This window comes from Humulus lupulus, chromosome 8 (assembly GCF_963169125.1).
Source record: "Humulus lupulus chromosome 8, drHumLupu1.1, whole genome shotgun sequence".
Classification (NCBI taxonomy): Eukaryota; Viridiplantae; Streptophyta; class Magnoliopsida; order Rosales; family Cannabaceae; genus Humulus; species Humulus lupulus.
In genome coordinates, this window is record NC_084800.1 from 64,358,625 (window position 1) to 64,378,386 (window position 19,762).

General features: G+C 44.6%; 1 protein-coding gene across 1 annotated transcript; it reads right to left on the reverse strand.

The window, feature by feature from the left end:
- Positions 1 to 280: 280 nt before the first annotated feature.
- Positions 281 to 3,771, reverse strand: LOC133797542 (mitochondrial carrier protein MTM1-like). The gene is made up of 10 exons (XM_062235469.1): positions 3,185 to 3,771; positions 2,767 to 2,841; positions 2,557 to 2,661; positions 2,207 to 2,266; positions 1,895 to 2,065; positions 1,438 to 1,537; positions 1,180 to 1,274; positions 919 to 1,068; positions 751 to 809; positions 281 to 650 (listed from the first exon to the last, which is right to left on the reverse strand). The coding sequence occupies exons 1-10, from the start codon at positions 3,410 to 3,412 to the stop codon at positions 509 to 511; spliced, it is 1,185 nt and encodes a 394-aa protein (XP_062091453.1). The 5' UTR covers positions 3,413 to 3,771; the 3' UTR covers positions 281 to 508.
- Between the last annotated feature and the right edge of the window lie 15,991 nt (positions 3,772 to 19,762).

Below are 19,762 nucleotides of genomic sequence, written 5' to 3' on the forward strand. Positions count from 1 at the left end.
CCAAAGAAAAAAAAATAGGAAAACTGTAATTGCAAAATCCTAAGCGCTTCATAGTCATTTTCCTCTCACCATTTATAATATATAAAGATTTCATGTTCAAATAACGTTAACATTCAATTTTACCACAAATTTACAACTTTTGTTGTTTACAAATATATACTCATCTCTAACTGAACGCATAACTTAATATCTTAACGTGGGTCGCATTCGTATATGTATATTTTTAAGAAGAAAAAACAATTACAAAAAAAAAAAAACCAAGTAAAATCACAAAATGGCATGGACAAAACAAAAATATCATTACTATATTAGGAAGGCAAATCTGGCATTCCCAGGCCGGCTTAGACATGCAAAATCAAAAAGTCTACTTACAGAGTGCTCCAGAAAAGCACTTTCTCTTCAGAAAAGAAAAAAAAGAAAGAATGGTTCGCTCATAAAGGCGTTCTTTTTTTGTTCGTGTTGTATATTTGTTTGATTCTTTTTGGGTCCTAAATCGAATGTTTTCCCTCTACTTTGGATTGCTTTTGAGTCTTCTCTGATTTATAGTGTACTTGACCACTTCATAGCAAGATACAACTATTCCAACCGAAGGACCAGCACGGCCAACTCGTGGACCTACTCCTGTGAACAGCCCCTTCATTCCTCCATCCCTGTTTCAAGTTTCACATGTTTACTTAAACCATGAATTAATGGTATTGAAAACTTGGAAAGAAGCCTTAATTTTAATTTTCTTTCCAATCGTGTTCTTACCTCCATATTTCTACTAAAGTCTTTCTTGTGGTCATCTTCAACACTCTCGAAGGATCATTCTGACATACAAACAGAAATGATTTGTAAAACAGTTTGCTCAAGTTATTCACTGATGTTGTAATAGTATTGAGTTATGTAAATTAAAAGCATTGTTCGAAGAAATTTTACCTCAATCTGTCGTCGTGTTCGTGCCACATCTAATGGACATGTAGCAGCTGCTGCAAGGCTTCCTGCTACGAAGCCAGCTGAAAAATTTGCCCCGAGAACGCTGGCCACACTGGCTTCATCGCCCATCAGACCAAGAAGTCTTTTCCGGATCTGCACAGCAAAACCAAAAGATGAATTAGGATGGAGTTGAGGGCTTTTTAGTTTTGGAAAACAGAAATAATTGGCATCAAGCTGAAAGCTTTTAAGAGAATGATGACCCACTGGCTCAAGGGTTGACCAACAGATTGCAGAAAATGGAACATCTCGGGCAAGTTGTGCTCCAAGGCCAGTCCACAAGACGCGATATCTTTGTACGGCTGCATAATCAAGATGTGAACACAAAATTAGAAAGTACAGCAAAGGAAATAAAAGTTCAGTGTTATAAATATATATATACTTCCTTTTCTCATCCCTGTCACATGCAATATATTACCATATACTAATAACTCGTTCAAAATATGAAGTTTGAATTCAGCTTACGGTTTTGAAGAGAGCTTGTGCTCTTTGCAGGGTTGACGACCTCATGCAGCGTTTTCCAAACTCCTGCAGGCTTCACACCAGCTTCGCTTTCTTTGAATGCCTATGAAAGCAAGAAGAAAAGACCAAATTAAGCATAACCAATAAACGTTCTCCATAAAATATAGAGTTATGGGAAAGGTATCAGAGAATCATGTAACCAAGTATGAAATATCTATGGTATGATCCTTGATATGTTCCTACAATTGAATGGGAAAACTTTTTCTTTCCCTGAAAGAAAAGACAAAGGAGATAATACTACTCATAAAGAGGAAAACCTTGTATTAAGTATATTTGGCACATTACTTAATATTATCCCAAAAACACTACAGTATCAGAGAGTATTTCAATATAAAATTACCAACTAAAGCCAAAAATTAACAAGGTATGACATAGTAAAAATGTTAGACAACATTAACACCTGCATGCGAGTCCTTGCCAATTCAACAGGGTAGCAAGTAACACAAGCTAATGAACGTGCAACCGATCCTGCCACTAATGGGACATATGGTGTCAAACTTGGAGAATGTTGAGTCGTGAAACCTTCCATATAATTACGAAAGACATCATAACAAGGCAAGTATATCCCCACCTGTTATACATTGAAAAACAATGTATTAACAAAGTGACATCTGAAGAATCTACATAACATTTTGAGTCAGCCTGTTGACAGGGTTGAACCACAAAAGGGAGATGGCTGAACTAGGAAACTTTTGCTAAGAAAGAGACTTACGGTTGGTATAGCCAATGCTAAGCTAGCATTTGTGCCTCTCCACAGTCTTGTAAATCCTTCCTGCAAAATCCACTCCTTTGAGACCTCTTATACGCACAAATTTCTTACCAAACTTATGATGATGGGAGAATACAATTAAACCAACAAGCTTGTAATCAGAAGATATTAGGTAACTACTATGAAAATAGTATCTTAACAGCGCAATTGTTTAATAAAGATCCATGCGTGTGTTGTTGCTATAAGAATAAACATCGTTTTGTTGCAATTTACATGTGATCTCCATTCTGAAATCCACAGTGTAATGGATTGAAACACGTGTCCAACAAATTCCAAGGTGTAGGCATACTAACCTGACGTATAATTTTATATAGGACATCCAGTGTTCCTTTATACTGGCCACATTCCGGAGGACACACGGGTTCACACGATGTAGAATATTTTGGAGCTGGAAATACCTAGCATCAATCAAAGACACAAAATAAATGGAAGTTTATCTCAAAAATTGTAAATAACTTAATGTACACAGTACACAAATAATAAGAAAAAGGCAATATACATACCGTGGCTGTTTCAAAACATGTACTACCGCACAACCCCTGATAAGGAACTCCAGCAGCTTGTGCTTGCAACCGAGTCTAGAGGTAAAGGCAACAAAATTGCATAAGACCCTTTTAAATCTTCATCATAATAACAACAATATTGAATCAAAATAGTCACTAAATCCACAAATCTTTTAAACTCAAACAATGGCTTGACATTGCATTTCCATAGCAATCTAATAAAATTATACAAATAAGGTTTACTCAAATTGGTCTCCAACAATATTGGCACAAATGAAAAGAAAAAAAAAACTGAAGCTTATTACTCTGACATACCCAAATCAATAGTTTTTCCAAATAATCAAAGAAAATTGGAAAATGGGCATTGCAATTGAGATGCATACAAAAACAAGAAAAAAGGACAAAAGTATGTAAAAACCTTGGCGATATCAAGAGGGTTAACTAAGATAGCGGAGAGAACAGCAGCACCGGCAGCAGACAAAGCCCTCTCTCCAAAACCCAAATTGGCATCAGAAAGTTCCACCGCCGCAGAAGAAGGTTGTTTTCTACCATCCTTGAACATGGTTTCGGCGCCTCCTTCGAAATCAACCCTGGTGGCTGCCGCCGCGGTTAACCACGAAGGTATGCCCTGCCTCGACCCGACCATTCCTCTACTTCTCACAACCCGGAGAAATTGTAACAAGGTGCCTTTCTTTGGTCTTCGTGAATGTTCAATGAAATATAACAAGAAATTTGGGAGAGGCTTTTTTGGCTTGTCAACGTCGGTTACGTACGTGCGTGCGTATACACATATATGTGTATTATATATATATATATATTATTTTGATTGAATTGTTACTGAAATTTAGTGGGAAATGAGAGGGAGAAAGCATGGTTATGGCATTGGATTCGTGGCGTCCATTGGAGGCGCCAAATTATTGGGAACCTTCTCTTAGATCGCCACCTATGAGGCTCTCTCCCCCACACAGAAACCCTATTTTGTGGGCCTTGGGTTGATTGCTCACGAGAGTTATGTCGATTGTGTTAAGTGCTGTTTGGCTAGGGATGATATAAATAGTAGAATATGAACAATGATAACATTGATGCAACAATTTTGATCTTTCTATTTCGGAAGGTACCTAGTATCTAATAGGCGTGAGCATCGGTCGGTTTGGGCGGTTTTTTCATAACATAAAATCCAGAATTCGGTTTTCGGTCCGGATTGGTGCAATCCAAAAACCGACCCACCAAACCAGTTAAAAGAAAAAACCGACCGTTTTGGACCGCGGTTTGGTTGGTTAAACCGACTAAACCGAATTTATTATTATTTTTTAATTTTAAAAAAAAAAATTGAAAGTTTTAGTTAAAAAACTAAAATTTTTGAATTGTTGGAATCCATTTTTGTGCATTTTTAAAATATAAATATATAGAACATAATTTTATATTTTTTATATTTTTATTTAATAATTTTAATAATTAATAATTATATAATATTATATTATTATATATTATATTGTTCGGTCGGTTTCGGTTCTGCCGGTCGGTCCACACAAGATTTTCAAACCGACTGAACAGTGGCGGTTTGCGCTGTTGGCGGTTTTTTCGGTGCACAGTTTAATTGGTTTTGGTTTTTTTCGGTGTTCGGAAGGTCGGTGTACACGGTTTTTTCGGTTTTTCGGATTTTATACTCAGCCCTAGTATCTAACAGTTTTCTTCGATTTTCTCCGGTGACACAGAAGACTTTGATGATCGTTGGATCGTCTGGTGTACCTACAAAAAAAGCATTTTAATGCTTAAGTCAGCCTCATTTGTACAAATCAAAAAAGTGTTATTTATTAAAAAATATATATATATACTGGAAAAGTAGTTATACAATTCACTCCCTGATTGGCTACTGATGTAATAGAATTTCCCGCCAAAATGTCTTCTTGTATATTCAATCTGTAGAAGACAGAAGGAAAATTTTCCCCCTACCCGTGGCCTCTACCGACTTTTTTTCTGTTTTAACCAGAACGTTCTATTTTACTTATTCCCAAAATAGCAAAATATTTGGACCCAACAAATAATAATCAAAATGAGAATGGAACATAATAAAAGTTAATATTACTAAAAAAATTAAAAAATTAGAATAGTCTTTACTCTTATGTTTGGTAGGAATATTCATTCTAACAAAATAGTGGAAATTGGAAAAGTTGTAATGGTGTTCTAGGCTACTTTTGGAAAATCATCATACAATGGAAATTATGTGCAATTCCATGTTATTATTAAATTTTGCATATTTTTAACTAATTAATTACATACTAATTGTAATTAAAGTGTCTCAATTATACTCTTTCTAATTCTTATGACCTCATAAAAATTGAGTATAATTACTATTAATTTTAAATCATAATTATTACATAATATTTTTATTGTGTAACTACTAACTGTATTGTCAACAGTGATAATAGAATTTCATATGTAATTAGCATTTGACATCTAAATTCATTTTATATTTAGATAGTAGCATTTTAAAATATATATTTATTTAGAAAGTAGGATGGTATACAATTAGATAATTTTCAAAATAGTTATATTTACACTCCAAAAAAAATATTTAAAAAAAAACCTATTTTTTAAAATATCTTTTTATTATATTTTTTTAAAACAGTGATCTTTTTATTATACATTGTTGACGCGGTTCTTTGGCAACAGATAATTATATGAATAAGGAGAAAGATTAGTGCTAAATGATGAACCGTAATAGATGAATGATCTTGAAGGAAGATTATAACTCGAATACTTTTTTAGGTGGTTCGAAGGTTAAAATTTTTCTAGTCCACCAGTCAATATTATTGATATATCTCTGATATTCCTTACAGGGTATTTCTTTACAAATTAGAAGTCAACCCTTTGCAACTCCCAGGGTCTCCATATTTATAGGGAGAGGACACCTGGGTGTTGGCAAAGGAGGTCATCCCGTGACCTTCTTACCCATTATGTCACTTCTGTGACGTTCATGATTAATTCCTAAAACCTGACACTGAAGTGTGGTCTAATCAATAGGAAATGGGGATAATGGGCCACATGGCCCAAACCAGTCGTGGGGTGCCTAAACACGCACGTTTATGTTGCGTGTCCGAGAATTCAGGAATGGGGTAGACACGTGATGTCTGATATATGCATGTTTACATTGCGTGGTTGACTTTATAAAGGGTCGGAAGTGTCAACTCAAGCTCGTACCCCAAGCTTGATGTAGTCTCAGCTCGTGATGTCCACACTGCTGATCCGATGCCTTAGTAATCTCACTAAATATTTGGCTATCTCGAGCTAAAGAGGTAGAGACTTGTAACAACAGCTCCGGGTAGGTGGCTTCCACGTGGCTGATAGAATTATGCCATTTTCCAGCTCGCTAATAACCCGTGGATATTTAGGGCGTACATTTGCCCCTCAAGCCCCTGCTCGTGGCATATGACGTGACTTGTGGCCACAGTGGGGGCTTTTAGGCTTCCTTGTGGACTCTTCATATCTCGCCCATTATGCTGGTATCGGATACGTGGAGCATCGTGGTTGGTTACGGTCCGTCTTCCGAGAACTGCATTAAATGGCCTAGCCTATCTTCGGCCGTCGTTTCGTCTTTCGAGTTGTGATCCTCGTATCCCACATCAAGACAATCGAACGGCCCTCATCCTTTGGCCTTTTACGTATATATAAGGCTGGCCACCTTTCGCATGCGCCACCCTTTTATTTGAAATTTTTCTCCTCTTCTTTCTTCTCAGTCACAAAACCCTTTCTTTCTTCCGGTCACTATTCCCGACGTTCCTGAGCTTCAGACACGAGGGCTCTTTCGTGACTCCGGTACCAGCGATTCCAACGGGACTTCAACCCAGACGCTCCTTTCAGTCTTTACGCAACAAAAAATTTCTGTAAGTCCTCCATTTGTTGCATGCTTTAAATGTTTTCCATTTTCCTTGCTTAGGTAAACTTTCTTCTTAGTCGCATGCAGTAGGTTGCTTGTCTTTTGTTTTTCTTTGCTGGTATTTTGTGTGTAGGTTTTTATCCTAGGGGTATCGACTGTAGGAAAGATAATTGTAACGACCCACATTCACTAATAAGGCTTAAGGGCCTTGATTAGTGTGCCTGGAGGGCATATTGGGAATTATGTGTGGTTTTAATGATTAAGATGCATGATTATGATTTAAAGCATATTATATGACCATTTGAATATTGAGATGCATGACTATGTGTATTAGTATGCATGTAGGCCCTGATTATGCTAGAAAGGCATAATTGTAATTTTGGCCATTATGGGCATAATTGTATTGATATATGTGATAATTGTCGAGACCACATTATTATGTGGATATATCTGTGATCTGTGACTCGAGACGATCCTAGTGAGCAAAGTAGCGGTCATGGATGGGATTTATACCCGGCTCGGGGTGAGCTTAGGGGTATAAATGGGAATTTAGCGAATATACTGGGGTCTACTTGGACATTGAGGAACATTATTGGTGGTTAATTAGGTATCGGGAATTAAGCGGGAAATATTAGAGACACTCGAGGAGTTAGCGGGAATTGGGTAAAATGACTAAAATGCCCCTAAGTGGATTAAAGGGTTTAGAATTAATAGGGAGGGCATTAAGTTCATTTGGCTTTTAAAGATGGGTATTACTGAGGCTTTATGTTAGTGGGATTTGTAGAATATTACAGAAGTCTGAAAAGAAAGAAAAAGGAAAGGAAAAGAAAGGAAGGAAAACATAGTGGTTCTCCTTGAGTCGGTTTGTGGTTCTCTTACCACTTTTCTCCATTCTTCTTGAAGCAAAATTCAAAGGAGAGCTAGTTCAATTAAGCCACAAGGTTACTGAGCTAAGATTGAGGATTTGACAAGGGTTTAGCAAGGTTAGGCCATTACTTGAGGTAAGGTTCTGCAATTTCTTCAGTTGCTGGTTTGGTTTCTGAACTATGGTGTATAAGTTGAGTTTGATGGGGAACTTTGGGGAAACTCAGGGCAAAGGTTAAGGAAAAGCAAGCCAAGGAGGTCTAGAGACAGCTTGTGGTCGAAATCCTATCAAAGGTATAAAGTCTAAACTCTAACTTTGTTGTTCAATTGGTTTCTACTGAGTTTTAGTGTTTAGGAGTGGCTATGGTGAATTCTGAGTTTGTGGATGCATGTGCTTGAGTTCTAGGTATTTGGGGTGCTTGGGATGAATGGAGTATGGTCATAAGGTTGTTTTTGAGGTTGGGGAAGATTTGGAAGAGTTTTGGTTGGAGTTGGTTCGAGAAAATTGTAGAAGAGAAAAGTTGGTGTTAGTCTGTCTGTGACTAGCGCTATAGCGCTAGCCTTTGGGTGCTGTAGCGCTAGGCCAAGATGCTGAGGGGATTTTGGCTTCTGTTTGTAGTGCTGTAGCACCCTCCCATGAGCGCTGTAGCGCTACCCTGCCTTCTGAAGGGGATTTTAGGGTTGTTTGCAAGGGCTTTTGACCTAGGGTTTGGGGTTTGGTTCCACCACCTTGTTTGGTGGAACTAGGACTTCTCGGGGGCTCGGGATTGGCCCCGAGGCTAGGTTTTGAACTTGAGGATTGATTATTACTTTGGCCCATGATTGTGATTAGGTGAGCGCTAGGGCTCGAGGGGGATCGTGCTCAAGGAGTCGAGGGATCAAAGCTAATGAATTGAAAGGTAAGAAAACTGCACCTGGTTATATGTTTGTGATGGGACTAAGTGCTTCCGATACTTGTATCGTGTCAATGATGGTATTATGCCATGGGACATGTAAAAGCGGCCTAAGGGTGCCGTACAAAGTATTTGCGCACAGGGCGCGGCTTGGCCACTGGTAGCCGAGAATATTCACTGAGCTCGGTTTAAGCGGGCCGGATTCAGTGGGATAACGGAGGGAGCAGCCTGAGGGCGCTAGCCCTAGTTATCATTTGTGCAGTGATATATGATATGAATTGATATGTTTAACATGTTGGATACTTGATTATGTTGAATGACTATATGGCTGAGATCATGTGATGCAATGTGAGATATTGATTTGTCCGTTGATTGCTTATGCTCTGTTGTTGTGTTTTCTTGCTGGGCCTTGGCTCACGGGTGCTACGTGGTGCAGGTAAATGCAAGGACAAGCTGGACCAACCCTGAGATGGAGGGCCGCAGGGTGGAATGTACATAGCCAGCTGTTCGATCGCCATGATCGAGGAGTGGATCAGGACAGGGATTACCTAATTACCTGCTTTGCCTTAATATGGCCTGATATTGTATATAAACCTTGCGTCTTTTGTAAACGATCTCTAAACTTGTATTTTTGGGATCCCGTGTAAACAAATAATATTTCTTAATGAAAATGCGGCTTTTGAGACCAAAACATTTTAAACCCTAGTTCCTTAATAGTCTCAGTAACACGATTTTGTTTAATTGACTTGGTTAGCAAGTCTGGCACTTTATAAACACACAGTGTAACGGTCTTGGCTATCCAGGGCGTTACAATAATACAACTCTGGGGTGATTTTCTAGGTAAAAGTTTTTTATGCCTGTTTGGAACAACAAGTTTCTAGGGTGCAAAAACCGAGTAGCTTAGGGGACACGCTTCACATGCGGTTTTTCCTTTCGAAACTTTCCTTCCAAGGCAAACTTTATCCTGACCCTCCTGACACACGGATCCCGAGCAATCGGGGACCCGTTGGGAGCACAGGCGCGTGTTCATAGTACCGCGTGGTCTCACTCGCCGCGGACTGAGATTACCTTAGCCCGTGTAAAGGAAACCCTTCTTCGCGCTAAATTCTTTCTTATGCTTAGGTCGCCTTTTCTAAACTGTCTTCTTTGTTCGTTAGGCGACCAGAAGGGACCCAAGAAGAGCGCATCCAAGAAGAGTGCAGGCAGCTCATCTTCCCAGCAAGCCAGCAAAGGGAAAGAGGTGGCAACAGACTCCCCGATTCCCCACTTTGGTCCCACCGTGGAGAAGGAGGTCGAGGTGGGGCCCGACGCCTTTTTTGAGGCCGAGAGGATTGCCTCGAAGGTCACCACCTAGGGGAAAGTTAACAAGATAATGCTTTCCCACAATATAGAGATAGGGAAGGGTGCCCTGGATGGCCGACCTCCCCTTGAGGGGGAGCGGAGCTGCACGCCGCTCGACGAGGAGTTCGCAGCCTGGAGCGACGAACATCTCAAGGCTGGGGCATTTCTTCCCCTGGACTAGTATTTCGTGGACTTCTTAAATTTCGTGAAGCTGGCCCCCTTCCAACTCCCTCCTAACTCCTACCGTTTGTTAGTAGGTTTGAAGTATTTGTTCCTGAAGCAGGAATGGAAGGTCCCCACGCCGGCGCACATCCTTTACTTCTTTTGCCTCAAAGCCAGCCCGGAGCAATGGGGGCGAGGTGACGGGTTCTACTACCTGACCCGTTTTCCCAATTCGGCTGTGATCATCGAGCTGCCCAGCCACCCCAATGACTTCAAGGATCAATTCTTCATGTCAAAGGGGTTTTGCAACTACGAATACCATTACTTCAACCGTCCTCGTAAGTTCCTTCTAACTTTAGCTCGCAAGCTGGCCGCTGATTAGTCTCTTTTCATTCATTGCTGACTTGAAAACTATCGTGCAGTTATTTTCGCGAGGACGGCTAAGTCGGTGACCCTTGGGGGTCAGTATGAAACCTTGGCGGGGCTTCCCCCAAGTGAAAAAGACTACCGCCAGCTCGTGTCTGATGAGACGATGCTGGCGTGTAAGTTAATTTCCCTGGGCCAAACTCTGGCCTTGAGGAGGCCGCGGACCATCCCTGCTGCTCGTGAGATGGCGCCCATCCCCGAGGAAGAGGTCGCGGATGAGGACGAGGAGGATGAGGTGCCCCTCGTGCGCCGGAAGTGGGCTTTGGAGGTCGCCCAAGAGGTCAATGTAGAGAGGACCCAGTCCGGGGCAGCAGCCGACCCCTCCGGCCAAGGTAACCCTTACTTATTTAGGGACTTAGACAGGGCCGCCGCAGACCTACGACTTGCTAGGTTTAACCCCAGCCAACTCGTTCACCGCCACCAAAACGACCCAGTTCGCAACATCACTCTACTCCAGTGTATTGACCAGCTCGTGTTACGTCATGACATGGGCCGCCTTAGGGGTAATGTAGTAGTAGATAATACCCTGGCCTTTAGGTCGGCCTTTTTTGAGGAGTACGAGACCAATCTTAGGTCGTGGCCCTCCCTTCTGGAGGGTGTAGTAGCTCCGGGTCTTAGGCAGTATGTAGAGGAGTCTAGTCCTGAGGCGGATCCAGACCCAGAGCCTCTTCTCACTTGCGAATTCATTATCTTAGACTCCCCCGTAGAAGCCCCGGGGCCGAAGGTCGTGACAATAGATTCCTCCTCTAGCTCGGAGGGTAGGACCTTTTTCGATACATACTTTAGCTTTTTTGTTATCAAAGTATTTTTACATGCATATTAATGCTTTGCTGTCTTTATTTCAGACAAGGAGATGTCGCAGCCCGGGGACAATGTTCTGCGGTCTATGTTCCAGGGGGGAAACCCCTCCTCCAGGTCCTCTGGGCCCTTGGTGAAGAAGCTCCAGGTGACCAAGAAAACTCCTCCCCTCGGGATCAGCTCCAAGTCTCCTGCCAAGGGGAAAAACCAGGGTCCTCCTGCCATAGGGAAGGTGCCTCCACCCCCTCCTGCAGTGGAGAAGATGGCTCCACCTCCCCCGCAACCTCCTGTCCCTAATCGGGAACAGGAGGTACCAACCAGGACCTTGTCAGCCCCGACTCCCGACGTGCGCGTCCCGGTCAATCCTCAGGCCTTGGAGAAATTCCCCGAGGTCTTTAGGGGGACGGTTTACGAAACCGCGACCTACATGGTGGACCATTGTTACAACGCCACCTCAAGGGACTTGCGGGAGATCGAGACGAGGAGCCCTGAGCATGTGATGGAGTCTTCACTGGGGATGACCCTCACGGTAAGCTTGCTTTACCACTGGTTCTTTATGTTGTTTTCTTATTCCTAAGGCACTTGCCTTATTATCGTTTTGTCTTGCAGGCGGCTTTGGCTCTCCACCGGAGCATATCTCGGTCCAGGGCCAGGATCGAAGAGATCAGGGGCGAACACCAGGCTGCTCAGGTCACCCTTGCGTCCGCTCAACAACAAGAGCAGGATGCCAAGGCGGCCTTGGCGACTGCCCGAGAAAACGAGAGGGTCGCGCATGCCACTTCGGTTGCTACGCAGACCAAGCTGGAGGCATCTCGGGCCAAGCTGCTGAAGGTCGAGGCTACCAAGGTCGCCCTAGACATTGCGAAGGTCGAGCTCGAGGAGGCCAAGGCCGCTCTGGTGGCGGAGAGGGCAGCTTCTAGCTCCTCCATGGAGGCCATGTTGTACCACTGCTAGGCCTTCAACCAAGATGGTGACTTTTCCTTCTTGGGGCTGGACGTGTAGGGGTCCTTTTTGGAGAAGTTTAAAGCTTGCTTTCAACAAGAGGCGCCCTCCGAGACCGGGGAGACTTCCACTGCCACCGAGCAGGATGGCGAGGGGGTGACTTCATCAGAGCGGCCTGGCGGGGCTTAGGATTTTTCTCATTTTCTTTTGTTATTTACCTTTTTTTTTATTTGTAACTTTTCATTACGAGGTTTTTATCCTCGAAACAATTGGTATCCCTAAATTTATTTCACTCTATTTACATATTTTGCCTCGACCTTACTGTTACTTCTCTTTAATGCATTTGGTGAGAACTTAGTTTCTGTTGGTGTTGTGATTGACATCTTATGCTTTTTAGGAAAAAACATATGTTAATCAATTTGAACCAACTTCTAAGATTTAGGACCTGGTTGTATCCAGGATATTAATTTGAAAACTTAGTTCGCGTCAATCCTTTATCAATATCTTGTGCTTTTTAAGAAAAACATCGATCAATCAATTTTAACTAACTTCTAAGTTTTTGGACCTGGTTATATCCAGGATATTAATTTGAAAACTTAGTTCGCGTCAATCCTTTATCGATATCTCGTACTTTTTAAGAAAAACATCGATCAATCAATTTGAACCAACTTCTAAGTTTTTGGACCTGGTTATATCCAGGATATTAATTTGAAAACTTAGTTCGCGTTAATCATTTATCGATATCTCGTGCTTTTTAAGAAAAACATCGATCAATCAATTTGAACTAACTTCTAAGTTTTTGGACCTGGTTATATCCAGGATATTAATTTGAAAACTTAGTTCGCGTTAATCCTTTATCGATATCTCGTGCTTTTTAAGAAAAACATCGATCAATCAATTTGAACTAACTTCTAAGTTTTTGGACTTGGTTATATTAAGGATATATGCCCCCCAAGTAATCAGGAAAGGGTCTTTCATGGTTACTTGAGTTTACACCTAAAAACATATGCAATAATGTAAAAGATTAGCTGTTATTACTTAATAAACAAAAGATGGACTTTCCAATTAAGCATTTCAAAGATATTATTGATAATATTTCTTCAGGTGGATAGAGTTCCAAGTCCGTGGGACTGCTTCTCCATTAAGTCGAGCTAGCTTGTAGGTTCCTTCTTTCACGACCTCGGTTATTTGGTAGGGCCCTTCCCAGTTTGGTCCCAACACTCCATCCTTGGGATCTTTACTAGCTAGGAAGACTCTTCTGAGTACCAGGTCGCCAACGCTAAAGACGCGTTTCTTGACCTTTGAGTTGAAATAACGAGTGACCTTTTGTTGATAATGCGCGAGCTGCAGCTGTGAATCTTCTCGTTTTTCGTCAATCAGGTCGAGGGATGCACAGAGCAATCCATCATTCCGGTCTTGGTCAAATGCCTGGACTCTATGCGAGGCTACCTTTACTTCGATAGGAAGGACTGCCTCACTCCCGAAAGCCAGGGAGAAAGGAGTATGACCCATCAGCGTTCGATGTGAGGTCCGGTATGCCCACAGTACCTGGGGGAGCTGTTCTGGCCAAACTCCCTTGGCTTTGCCCAGTCTTTAATTAAGGCTTGCCTTTAGCATCTTATTGACGGGCTCGACCTGCCTGGGGATAGGCCACAGAGGAGAAGCTTTTAACAATGTCGTGCCTCTCACAGAATTCGGTGAAGAGATCGCTATCGAATTGCGTTCCATTATCTGACACGATCTTCTTTGGCAGCTCGAATCGGCAGATAATGCTCTTGACCACGAAATCGAGGACTCTTTTTGAAGTGATCGTTGCCAGGGGCTCTGCTTCTGCTCACTTGGTGAAGTAGTTGATAGCCACCACTGCGTAATGAACTCCTCCCTTTCTAGTAGGGAGGGCACCAACCAAGTCAATCCCCCAGATCGCGAACGGCCACAGGGACGAGATCATCTTCAGCTCGACTGGGGGAGCTCGGGCAACTGTAGCAAATCGCTGGCACTTGTCACATTTTTTGACGTTGGAGATCGAGTCCTTCGACAGAGTGGGCCAGTAATACCCTTGCTTTAATATCTTCAAGGCAAGGTTTTGCCCCCCAGTGTGATCTCCGCAAAAACCCTCATGCACTTCCTGTAAGATGGTCTTCGCCTCGCCTGGAAGAACACACCGTAGGAGAGGTAAAGAGTGTCCACGCCGATATAATGCCCCATCTATCACTATATACCTTGAAGCCTGGTAAAGTACCCTCCTTGCGTCATTTCGCTCCTCGGGTAACTTTCCTGCTGTGAGATACTCGAGGATGGGAGTCATCCAAGTCAGTCTGGCGTCAATCATCTTGATCTCCGCCCCGACTTCCTTTATGCTGGGCCGTTCCAAGAACTCTACCGGAACCAACCCCAAAGTCTCCGCCTCCCCAGAGGTAGCGAGCTTCGCGAGGCCGTCCGCGTTGGCATTCTGCTCCCAAGGTATCTGCTCGATTGAGCCACGCTCAAATGCGGATAGCTCGCTCTTTACCTTGGCCAAGTAAGCAGCCATCTTGGTTCCCCGTGCTTGGTATTCCCCTAACACTTGGTTTACCACGAGCTGGGAATCACTGTAACACTGGACGAAGCTGGCCTTCAGCTCCTGGGCCACCCTTAGCCAAGCCAGTAGAGCTTCGTATTTAGCCTTGTTGTTGGAGCTTTGAATCTGAGTCGCAACGCCGAGTGGAATCAATGTCCTTCCAGGGATATCAATATGATTCCAGCCCCGGAGCCACTCTCGTTAGACGAGCCATCTACGAAGACCTTCCACGAGGCCTGGGTTAAGGAAGCCTGGATTGACTCTTCTACAGGGTCTTCTCGGAATCCTGTGCACTCTGCCACAAAATCAGCCAGGGCCTGGCTTTTTATTGTAGTTCGCGGTATGTACAATATCTCAAATTGGCTGAGTTCAACAGCCCACTTCAATAGGCGTCCCGATGCTTCAGGTTTTTGCTAAACTTGCCTTAAAGGCTGATCGGTTATGACGTGTATTGAGTGGGATTGGAAATACGGCCTGAGCTTTCGGGAGGTCGTAATGAGACAGAAAGCCATATTTTCCATCAATGGATACCGGGATTCAGCTCCGAGAAGCCTCTTGCTGATGTAATAAACTGGCTTTTGAGATCGGTCTTCTTCTCGGACTAATACGGCGCTAGCTGCATCTTCCATGACAGCTAGGTAAAGGAAAATAGGCTCTCTTACCGTTGGTTTGGATAATACGGGCAACTCGGCTAAATGTGCTTTCAGGTCGAGGAAGGCACGTTCACATTCCTCGGTCCACTCGAATTTCTTATTCCCCCGGAGCAGGTTGTAGAATGGCAGACACTTGTCAATAGATTTAGAAATAAACCGATTAATGGCCGCCACCCTTCCTGTAAGACTTTGAACGTCCTTTCACGACCGGGGTGAGGGCATCTCGAGTAGCGACCTGATCTTATCGGGGTTTTCTTCTATTCCTCTAGTATTGACAATGAAACCCATGAATTTTCCTGACGCGACCCCGAAAGTACATTTTTGGGGGTTAAGCCTCATGCCGTATTCTCTTAATATCTTAAAGCATTCCTCAAGATTGGAAACATGGTTATCGACAGTTTTTGACTTGACCAGTATGTCGTCAACATACACTTCCATATTCTTCCCGATCTGGTTAGTAAACATCCTATTTACCAACATCTGGTATGTAGCTCAACGTTCTTCAGCCTGAAGGGCATGACCTTGTAACAATAAACGTTAGTTGGGGTCATGAAGCTAGTGTGTTCCTGGTCTGTTGGATTCATGGTGATCTGATTATAGCCCGAGTATGCATCCATAAAAGACATGAGCTCGTGCCCTGCCGTGGCGTCTACCAATTGGTCGATCCTTGGCAAGGGGAATCAATCTTTGGGGCAGGCTTTGTTCAGATCGGAGAAGTTGATGCAGGTCCGCCATTTCCCGTTGGGCTTCGGGACCAACACAGGATTGGCGACCTAGATCGGGAACTTTGCCTCACGGATAAAGCCGCACTTTAAGAGCCAGGCTACTTCCTCTTCTAGGGCCTCAGCTCGGGTTGTTCCTAGGCGCCTTTGTTTCTGGGATTTTGCAGGCACACTTTTATCCAAGTGGAGGGTGTGCATGATGATGCTCGGACTGATCCCTACCATGTCTTCATGAGACCAGGCGAACACATCTAGATTCTTCTGCAGAAACTTAATCAGCTCCGCCTTCCTTTCGCTACATAGGTTTTTCCTGAGCTTTACCACCTTCGAGGGACCTTGTGGATCGATGCTTACCTTCTCGAGCTCTTTGATGGCTTGGAGCTCGGATCTATCCTCGCCTATTCTGGGGTCGATATCATTATTTAAGATGATATTCTCCCCTTTGGCACTCTGAGGTTTTTCAATCTCAGGACTAGGCACAAGTTTCTGAGATTCCTCATTCCTGCCCTGGATGGTCATCGTTAACTGCCCGGGTTTTGATTTTCCCTTCATAGAAATACTGTAGCATTCCCTAGCAGCGAGCTGATCACCTCGGACCGTGCATATCCCCGAGGAAGAGGGGAATTTTAGCGTGAGGTGGCGGATGGAGGTTATGGCTTCAAACGCTATCAATGTAGGTCGGCCCAAAATAACATTATACGCGGCGGGACAATCGATGACCACAAACTCGAGGAGTTTCGAGACAGTCCGGGGTCCCTCTCTCAGGGTGATCACCAGCTCGATTGTTCCTCTTGCTGTCGCCCCTTCTACAGAGAATCCTTATAGCATCATGGAGGTGGCCTTCAACTCGGTGACAAATAAACCCATCTTTTCCAGCGTAGACCGGAACAGCAGGTTCACCAAGCTCCCATTATCGACCAGTATTCTCCAAACTCTTCGGTTAGCGAGCTGAGCGGCTACGACCAGAGGGTCGTCATGAGGGAAATGGACGTGACTGACATCTTCCCGATGAATATGATTGGTTGCCTCTCCAATCGTTGTTGTTTGGGTAGATGCTGCCCAGGGACGAACTCCACTCCATTATGAGCCTTAAGTTCGTTGACATATCTCTTCTGGGCACCTCTGCTCGTGCCAGCCAGATGGGGGCCTCCAGAGATCGTGGAGATCTCTCCTCCTATCACAGGAGGAGGGACGTCCTGATCTATCCGAGACCCGGGCTGACTTATCGGAACTTCCGGAGCTGGTTGGCCGGCGAGAACTCTATTCCGTGCATACTGAGCCAAGGGTCCAGCTTTGATAAGAGTCTCGATCTCATCCTTCAGGTGCCTACAATCATCAGTGTTGTGTCCAATGTCGTTGTGGAACCGACAAAACTTGGAGGGGTCTCGCTTACCCTTCTGGTGCTTCAACGGTTCCAGCTTCTTCCGAGGGAGGCGAGCAGAGTTTGCTAGGAAAATGTTCTCCCTAGTGTGTGTGAGCTCGGTATAAGTCGCGTAGACTGGCTTAAATTTTCCACGGACTTGTTCTTCTTCGGGCTGTGCTGGCTGCCCTCGCTGCTTCCTTTTCTCTTGCCTCCACCAAACTGGTTATTCTGTGTAACGGTTTGTGTCGCTGTCACGACATTCGTTCCTACTCCAGCGGGCTGTTCAGGGGCTTGGTTGGTTCCTGCGGCTGATGCTCGCGCCTCCTCCAGGTTGATCCATCCCTGGGCCCTATTTAGGAATTTGTTTACGGTGCTGACACCCTTTCTCTGTATCTCTTCCCAGAGTCTGCCTCCGACAAGGATCCCAGTCCTCAAGGCCATGAGCTTGGAGCTGTCGTCTGCGTCCCTGGCTCAAGCAGCAACGTTTGTGAATTTGCTCAGGTAAGCTTTCAAAGGTTCGTCGGGCTGCTGTCTTACGTTCGCCAGGGTGTCGGCTTTGACGCGGGCAGCCTGAGAAGCTCGGAATGCCCTCTTAAAGTCGGCAGAAAAGGTTTTCCACAAGCTGATGGACTACTTTTTACTCTGCTTGAACCATTGTCTGGTCGGCCCAGTCAAGGTGGAAGGAAATATCAAACATCTCAGCTCGAGACCAATGTTGTGGGCCATCATCAGGGTGTTGAACATACCCAGATGATCTGACGGGTCCTCGTCCCCATTGAACTTGGACAAGTGAGGCAAACGGAAACCAGGTGGATACGCCGCATCTGCTATGCTGGGGGCGAAGAGCTCGAGCTCGTCCCATGAGTCGTACTCATCTTTTTATTTTTTTGATAAGAGCTTCCTCATCAACTCCTCCATCTGAGCCAGACGCTCAAGGGTTTGGTCCTGACTTCCTTGGTTGTTCCGGGGCTGTTCAACAATTCCAGTTCCATGGTACGCGTTAGGCGGGTTATTGTCCCTCCTATCTTGAGATAGGTTATATGGGACATTCCCGCTGTCACGTACTTCAGATAGGCCTTCCCCTTGGCGAGCACGACTGCCATTTCCAACTGGGTCTCTTTGAGAGTTTAGACGATCTCGGAGGTCACCCCTCGGGGCGACCTGAGGGCTTTGCGCTGAGCTCAAGCGATGGCGCAGGTCTCCGCCGGAGATGTCACTTCGACGACTCTCGGTCCAGTAACTTCCATTTGAAAAGCTCGGAGCCCGCCGCTGAGGGTGAGGGTCCAGGGCTTCCCTGTGCGCCCGGCTACGATGGGAGGGTCCGACGAAAGGAGGATTTCTCCTGCTGCTCCCATGAACCGGAATGTCTCGGACTGGACGGGGAGGAGATGGGTATCTTATTAGTGAAGGAGGATGCCTGACTGGGGACGCGATCCTAGTCCTGTTAGGGCGGATTAAGCTAGGTTGCGGCCGCTCCGCTCTACCATCCTCCGCGTCCTGTGGTCGGCAATCTGAGCGGGGTGCAGGACGGCTGGCCGGGGCGGGCTGTCGTCGCGAGCCCTCCCCGGATCTCCTTCGCGAGCTTCCTCGAGCCCTCCTGGGTGCACTCGAGGGCGGAAGTGAGCTAGGAGTTGAGGTCTGGACCGATCGGCTGAATTGCTGCTCGGCCCTAGGAAGTTCCTCAAATGCAGTTTCCCGGTGGTGCGACGTGGGAGTAGAATTTGATGTTGAGGGTCTGACTGGGCCTGGACCGGTTACCCCGACGGGACTTATGAGTCTCACCATGCCTTTTTCCGACGTTAGTGTCGGTTGTAAGAGGGGGTAGTCGGGCCAAAACTTCTTGAATCTGCTTGTTTGCTTTCGCCAGCTGACTCTTCAACTGTGCATTCTCCATTTCTACCGCCGTGTAGAAATCCGGGTTCGGATTGGGCAGCTGGGGAGCCGAACTTCTGGTGTCATCTTGGTCCATTGGCTGCTTCCCCGGTCGCTGCTGAACCTTAGGGTTTTGCTCATCGGACATGGCAGTATGGTGGGCCTCCTGCCCATCACGTTGGTCCGCCTCGTTACCATGTCTTGAGCGAGCAACTACCATGGTTGGGTATTTGCGATAGCACCAATCTAAAAGCTCTCAATGAAAGCACCAAACCGTTGACGCGGTTCTTCTACAACAGATAATTATATGAATAAGGAGAAGGATTAGTGCTAAATGATGAACCGTAATAGATGAATGATCCCGAAGGAAGATTATAACTCGAGTACTTTTTTAGGTGGTTCGAAGGTTAAAATCTTTCTAGTCCACCAGTCAATATTATTGATATATCTCTAATATTCCTTACAGGGTATTTCTTTACAAATTAGAAGCCAACCCTTTACAACTCCCAGGGTCTCCATATTT